At 35.4% G+C, this 8,006-nt stretch overlaps 1 protein-coding gene across 1 annotated transcript in view; it reads right to left on the minus strand.

The window, feature by feature from the left end:
* Positions 1-2,666: 2,666 nt before the first annotated feature.
* SAP30 (Sin3A associated protein 30kDa) overlaps positions 2,667-8,006 on the minus strand; it is a 6,480-nt gene continuing 1,140 nt past the window's right edge. Inside the window, exons 2-5 of the mRNA XM_006770746.2 lie at positions 7,894-8,005; positions 6,178-6,303; positions 5,688-5,786; positions 2,667-3,002 (exon numbers count right to left, since the gene is read on the minus strand). Of these exons, the coding sequence (XP_006770809.1) occupies positions 2,880-3,002; positions 5,688-5,786; positions 6,178-6,303; positions 7,894-8,005 (460 nt within the window). The 3' untranslated portion in view covers positions 2,667-2,879. The remainder of the gene's footprint in view (positions 3,003-5,687; positions 5,787-6,177; positions 6,304-7,893; position 8,006) is intronic.

The following is an 8,006-nucleotide window of genomic DNA, read 5'->3' on the forward strand; positions in this document are numbered from 1 at the left end:
AATCAGCTATATAAAAAGAACATTGGTAGTCTAAGGTTATATTCCTAGACACTTTAATGTCAGTAAATAAATACAAACTTTTTTTCACAAGAATGGAGTGTGTTTTATAGGAAAAATTAAGTCAACAGTCAAGTTTTTATTAAAAAATTAAGTCTTTCCCTGGCTGGTGTTGCTCAGTTGGTTGGGCATCATCCCATGCACCAAAAGGTTGCCAGTTTGATTCCCAATCAAGGTTCATCCCCAAGTTGCCGGCTCTATCCCCGGTAGGGGGCGTGCAGGAGGCAGTTGATTGGTGCTATGCTCTCTCATCAATGTTTCTCTCTCCCTTCCTAAAAAAATCAATAAAATATGTATTTTTAAATTAAATCTTTGCAGGTTAAGGTAAAAATACTTTAAATAAGAAAACTCCCTTGTGTTCCAACCAATTAGAAGCTAGTTTATCTAGACATACTAACATTTCCCCCCTTTCCTTTCAAAAAAGTTTAATGATAAGATCTATCCTGAAAGAAATAAATTCAGTATTAACTCATGTCTAAATCACTGGGGTTAAAACTTCCAGCCATCCAGATCAGTTAGAGATTCAGGAGCAGTAGAGGCCGTGGCTGGGGGGTGTCCTACAGAGGAGCAGCTCCAGGCATTTCCAGGGCTTAGGAACAGAGGGAGCCAGGGGCTTGGCGTCTCAGGTGATTCTTGGGCCCTACACGGGTCTCTTCTGTATAAAGTCCTCTGTGGCCCAGTGACCTCTATATATGGCTGTAGAATAAGTCTGCACAGTTCCTGATGAGTCTAAAACAGTGATGGCGAACCTATGACACGCGTGTCAGAGGTGACACGCAAACTCATTGTTTTGATTTTTCTTTGTTAAATGGCATTTAAATATATAAAATAAATATAAAAAAATAAGTCTTTGTTTTACTATGGTTGCAAATATCAAAAAATTTCTATATGTCACACGGCACCAGAGTTAAGTTAGTTTTTCAAAATGCTGACACGCCGAGCTCAAAAGGTTCGCCATCACTGGTCTAAAGTCTTAATCTATGCATTCAGAGAAATATTTTTATATGCTTTGTGTAGATTATAACAAAGGATGTTTTTTTTTCAACTCTGTTAACTGTGAATTCACCCCTTGTCCTCCACTGCATATTTAAAGCATGTGTTCATACTGTGGGCAAACATCCTCTGAAGATAATTTTCTTTGTGCATTGCTGACTATTCAAATATGACAAGTATTATTAAAATTAAATATTAACTGAAAAATTTTGGAATACTTTATTTAAATAAACCAACATATCTTGTTGCTATGTGGTTCATTTTCATATAGCTAAGAAAAAAGTTCTCACAGAGATTTCTGGAATGTGAGATAGTGTCCCCAAAAAATGTACACACACTTAAAGCTGATAGCTCAAATTCTGTTTCTTTCTCTTCAGATTTAACCCATTGGAAAATAAGATCATTCACAGTGTGCATACATTTTTTGGGGATACCCTGTATGAGAGGATTCTACTATAATACTAATGATCACAGCCTCTGCTCATCAATGAAAAAACAAGTAAATCTTTAGTCATAGCAAAAAGAAAGACCAATGGCTTTGTTGCTCACCATGTTTTCTAGCTGTTAATACATTGAGAACACTAAAAATATAGACTCACCTTCTAATGAACCAGTACTTTAAATTTAGCTACATCAGTGGTTCTTAACCAGGCTGACTTTGCCCCTCAAGGAATGTTTGGCAATGTTGACAGATATTTTTGGTTGTGACATCTTCAGAGTGCTACTGGCACTAGTGTGTGGACTCCAATGATGCTGCTAAATCTATAACACACAGGTCAGTCTCTCACAGTAAGGACTTATCAGACCCAAATGTCAAGTTTGAGAGACCCTGAGCTACATTACTGGTCTCATCTATTTCCAGCCTAAAATCTACATCACCATCTCAAAATTCTTCACTGAAGCTGTTTTGTTTTAATGTACAAGATGTAAATTTGATTTGTAATTATAAGACCTTGGGTAAGCAATACAATCTCAGGAAGAAGAGGTTAAAAATATTCAATAGAAAATCGACAGAGTGAAATATAAAAGAAAATAAAATATAAATCAAACCACAGCTATGCATGACCAAATTTAAAGATCTTGTTAAACTTGTCATTTGCAATGTAAATAGTACAGGACATGACTGAAAATTAATGGGTATTGCAAAGGTTCATTCTATATTCATGGAATATAAATACCTTTCCTGTAAGACAAAATTTAAAGGAACAGCTATAACTAATTCTGTGTTCTTATTTGAACTTTCACACTGTGCATGCCTTTGCTGGCATATTAAGTTTACTTTGGAAGGAGGTAGGCATTAAATTAAACTGTTTTTTTCTTCCTGATACTTCATCAAGAAACAATAATAAAAAAGGAAGTAAAAAAGAAGTTGCATCCCAATGGAATTCTATTTTTTAAACTTCTTAGCACTAAAAAGCACTTTTAGGATACTTAGAATATCCTTAATTCCAAATCAGATCGTCCCTTAATCTGTTAATTTCCTGGAATTAAAAAAAGGGGGGGAGGAAAAAGGGGTAATAAAATGATTTTTATATTAAAGTCTCAATTAATACAGATCCCTGAAAGTCAGTTTAAAATAGAAATCAAGTTTCACAAAATAAATACACTGAAGCAACTATAATAGTAATACTTTTATTTAAAATACTTGTTAATCTAGGAAAGCTTCTTTACATGAGTTTCCAACTAATTATTAGAGTCAGAAACAAAGAAAATAAAACCAGAGAAAATCCTCTGTAGAAAAAATACACAGGAACATTTATTTCTCCATGTGAAAAACAGTAAACAGTCTTAACATCTGCATATCCAAGCCTGTCTCAATTCCATCTCTCCTAGTGAATGCCACTATCAACCTTGACATCTGATTTGTTCTTGTCATTCTTCACTGAATAGATGAAATATGTTAAGGTGTCTTTTTCATTCACTGGAATAGACCTAAAGTGGCAACCAACTATCTATGAAGAAAAAAAAATTGAGGAAATTAAATTATAGGTATTAACAGATTTCATAAACTAGGTAAAAAACACTTTCAACAAAAGAAAAAGTACTATGTGATAAGAGCTATTTCCATTTAAAAATAAACTGTATTCAACAAAATACCAACAGGACAAAGAGCATATAAGAATAAGATGTTGTGAACAAGAGACAGTGTGATTTCAAAGGACCCTTCAGCCTACTCAATTAATTAAATAGAATATATATTTACTTTTATTTATTTTTAATTTTATAACTGGAATCTAGGTTAGAAAGCAGTACTTTTACTTTTTAAACTTTAAATGTCAATGAAATAAAACAGAATGTAAGAGTCCACACGTATCATGTAATGGTTTAGGCCCTATTCATAGAAAAATAATAAATATGAAGTTGAAAGTTTGGTACTATAGAAACAAACCATGAAATATGATACAAATATGTTTGTTACAAATTATGTTCATTCATTCATTGGCAATATTCTTTGTTAAGGCGTCTTGAAAAATTTTCTGAATAAAAATTACAAATGGAAAATGATAGGGAAAAAAGGGATGTTCACTGAAGAATGTTTTCCTGATTTCTTCCTTTTTCACTAATCTAACATGTGCACTGCAACTACCAATAGAAAGAAGTACAGTTAACTGAACTGGGATGCTCAAGAGTATATCTAGATTCTGGAAGATAAAACTTCTTAAAGAAAGGTTATCAAATGATAAGTAAGAGACTTAAGGAGGATCGTTATTCAATTCTGGAATCACTTATAAATACCTATATTTCTGACTAAATAAACTACAACATTAATAGGCTATTTGTTTATTTGTTTATTTATTGAGTTTAGAGAGAGGAAGAGAGAAAGAGAAAGGGAGAGGGAGATTTGTTGTTCTACTCATTTATACATTCATTGGCTGATTCTTTTATATGCCCTGGCTGGGGATCAAACCCACAACCTTGGTGTACAATGATCTAACTAACTGGGCTACCTGGCAAGGGCTACACTCATGGCTATCTGGATTATGGGTATTTCTCATTTTAAAAAAAAAAGCTCTAGGAAAAAAAGTAATTTTCTAGATTAGATTATCAAAAACTTCAGGTTTGGTTTAGACATTTAAAATAATTATTTCTTTGGTTCTGATCTGTCCTAAAACAAAGTACTTCCACTTGATTAGTATATGTAATTTTGATATCGTTTCATCATGGAAGATAATACCTATATTTATGTTATACTAATGTGCTATATAATCCAAACAGACTAGATATTTTAAATCAAATTTAAAGACAACTTGATTTTTGTTGCCTAGCCAAGAAGAAAGAAAAAATTCTGGCTAAGAAATTAATATATTGGATCTTAACAATGTTAAAAAGCATTTCATTCTGCCAAACAGCTGTAACTGCTATTCATCCTTTATCTTCTTCAATATGCACATTTTAGAAAATGTTGGATTATTAAATTCAAAATAAAGAATATGAGAAAAATGATTTATATATTTATATTTTTATTCTGCCTAGATTAACATTTTTAGTTTAAATATAATTAAAGTATAAATATGTAAATCAATAAACATCTTAATATAATACTTAGACTACCAATAGAAGTACAGACTTCTTGGTTCTATTTTTCCTGAGAACACACACACATAAACACACACACATGCACTCAACTTTTCAAAATTCACTAAAGGACTAGAACCCCTACATCAAAACAAACTATTTAAGTAAAAGCTTGGACACATCTTTGCATCTTCTAGATGTGAAGAAAACATGGGTGCCTAGCCCCATTCACTAAAAGGACGCTGATTCAGTAACGGATAAGTTACAGGTTCAATTCCTGGTCTGAGTGTGTACAGAAGGCAACCAATCTGTTTCTTTCTCTCTCTCCCTGCCCCTTCCTCTCTCTAAAGACCAATAAAAAGATTTTTTTTTTTTAAAGAAAAGCTCTGCTGGCATGGCTCAGTGGTTGAGTGTTGACATATGAACCAGGAGGTCATGGTTCGATTTCCAGTCAGGGCACATGCCCAGGTTGTGGGCTTGATCCCTAGTAGGAGGCGTGATTCTCTCTCATCATTGATGCTTCGATCTCTCTCTCCCTCTCCCTTCCTCTCTGAAATAAAAATATATCAATAAAAATATATTTAAAGAAAAGAAAACATGGATGTCTAAAATAAAACAAACTAACATTAACAAGGGCAAATTCTGAAATAGGTAAATCAGAAAGTTATGGAAATACTGTTTAGGAGCTTATCTGTAGAACTATTTCATCAGAAACTTAAAAAAAATCTGATAAAGACATCAAAGTTTATTAATTTATTTTATTATTCCTCAATTAGATGTTCAATAAATATTTGCTGAGTAAATGAAATTTTAAAATAAATTTCTAGAATAAGAAGAAAAAATATCACTTAATATTTCAGAAACCTATTATTAGAAGATACTTAGAAAATTATATACAAGTCATTGAGTAGTCATTACGTAAAGAAATTTGTTAAGAGGCAGACAAAATTTCTAGGTAACTAGATTCTTCCACAATAGATTTTTAAAAAGTTAACTTTGATCTTTCTAACTAAAATACTGTAGTTTTATATACCTGTTAACAATTTCATTAGCATTTAATAACTCTTTTTTGTATGAACAGAGTCCTTTAAAGTTTTAAATAGTTTAAAATTCATAAATACCTCAACAAGTTGTGCTTTATTAAGTCCTGGTCTGGTTGGTAGTTTGAAGTGTCTTTTGTATCTCCTAAGTGTATTTACTTGTAATTGGTATAAATCAACCTAGAAAAAATTAACATATATGAATTAGTTCAAGCAATTTATTAAAAACTTATCTTTGGTATGTGTAATAACATTTCAATTACAGCACAATAAAATTTTTATTCTATTATTTTATAGAATCAAATCTATAAATGTAATAAACATTTTGAGGATAAATATTAAAAACTGTTTAGGGGGAAAAGTAAGACAATAGAACTATAAGAATTGACAATTAAAAATATAACAAGTCAAATTGTGTAACTGTGTGTTAACTGGCTATATTTAATTTTGCTTTCATTTCCAGATTTTTCAAATGTTTTAAGCATTTTTCAAATGTGTTCATATTTTTTTATAAAAGTTTTAGAATGGACTACGTAGGATTTACATTTAACATGTAAAAACTTTTCTCTACCTCTGGAGTATCAATATCTTGAACTGGTGAATCTCCTCCATCATCATCACTCCCTTTTCTCTTTCTTCTGTTTCGAACACTCTGAATTAAATTTTTATGATAATCACAAATGTAAAGATGCCTTACCTGAAACAGAAAAGTTTCACATACTACTTAGAATTACAGTAAAATACATAGACCACAGTGAATCATCTAAAAAACAACAGTCAAAACGGCATTGTTAAGGGAATTTTCTTTCTAACGTCCTACACACAGTTAAAACATGCATGTCTGGCAACACTGTTAAGAAGCTTGGGAAGTGGGGTGGGGAGGGATGACCCTAAGGGAGGAAAAAAGAAGGAGAAATTCAACCTGAGTCTAGACTTTGTCAGTGAGGGTGAACTAGATGAGTTAAATCATGATGTTTTGCTAACAAGGAGAATAATGATGTAGCCCACGATTTTGCTATTTGATAGTATTTTCCCTATTTAAAGAGCATATGTTAGTAGCATAACATATGCTTTCTAATCTTTCTAATTTAATACTTCAAATATAAAACTATTTCTTTTTACAAATGAGCTACTTATTTTCACATTCTAACTATATTTAGATTTGAAATGATAAAGTTTCCTGATTATTAAATGTATTTACCTGTAATACGTTTTCCCAACCAAAGCGGTGGGAAATTATTCAAGTGTACCTAAAAAGTTTCTCATGAACATGACGGAAGAACTGTTTAAACAAGCAGAAGGTATACCAACCTTCCAAGATGTTAATTACATATAGTTTTTTGAGAGCTGTATACGAACATGTGAAATACTGGGCTTCATACAATAACAGCTACTTCTTTAAAAATAAAACCACACAAACCCCACAAACAAACAAACAATGAAGGACTGAGCTAACAGGTTTTTACATGAACTTGAATGCTAGGTGCAAGTTAAAAATGAGCAGGAAGCATGCGAGATTCTGACTTCATGTTCTGAATTTACTGCCTGCCAGAGCTCCGGAAAGTGGCAATGGTTGTGTCTAAAAGTCTCATAGACATAGATGGTCAAAATAACAGACGCGCAGAAAGGACGTTAAAGGAAATCCTGATGGCAGCGCCAAGCCACAGAGACTACGTGCTCACCACGCTGGGAGCCGATGCCCCAGAGGCTGACACCGCCGCCACCGTCCCCAAGCCCGCCGCCCTGCAAAGAGCAGGGGGTGCTCGGCCACCCTCTCGCCGCGTACTCAGGGGGACAGGAAGCGGGATCTTGCCCGACCTCGGCGTCAGGTCCTTGCAGGATTCCACTTTCCCGAGACCCGGGAACCTACTCCCTGGGGCCAAACGCCAGCTCCGGGCAGCAAAACAAAGGCGCCTCCATTCCAAAAGGAGCAGCGGGTCTGCAAGAAAACTACCCCAGGCCCTCCCTCCGAGCGCTGCTTCCCTTTGTTTCGCTTCCAGCTCTCAGCGAAGGGGGAAGGGAGAAGGCAGGGAGCGGGAAGGACGCGGGGGGCGGGGTGTGGGAGGCTGCGGGGGCGCGGGAGCACAGCGTGCAAGTGTGTGTCTTGCGGGAGTGGCGGCCGGAGTTGCGACTTTGTTGTTTGCTTCCTACCGGAGACCCCACCGCGGGTGTGCATTGGCTGACAGGTCTGAGGGCGCCCTGAATCGCCGGCCCAACAGCCCCAGTGTGAACCGCCCCCGGAGCCCCCAGGGGGCGGGCAAGGCAGGACCGTCCCCCCGTCACTTACGCTCTTATCCAGCTCGATCTTCACCTTCTTCTGCGAGATGCTCTTCTGGATCCTCTTGCTGAAGCTGGCGTTGCCTGCCGCCCGGCCGCACCGCTCGCCGTCCTCCCGCAGAC

This window comes from Myotis davidii, unplaced genomic scaffold (assembly GCF_000327345.1).
Source record: "Myotis davidii unplaced genomic scaffold, ASM32734v1 scaffold404, whole genome shotgun sequence".
Classification (NCBI taxonomy): domain Eukaryota; kingdom Metazoa; phylum Chordata; class Mammalia; order Chiroptera; family Vespertilionidae; genus Myotis; species Myotis davidii.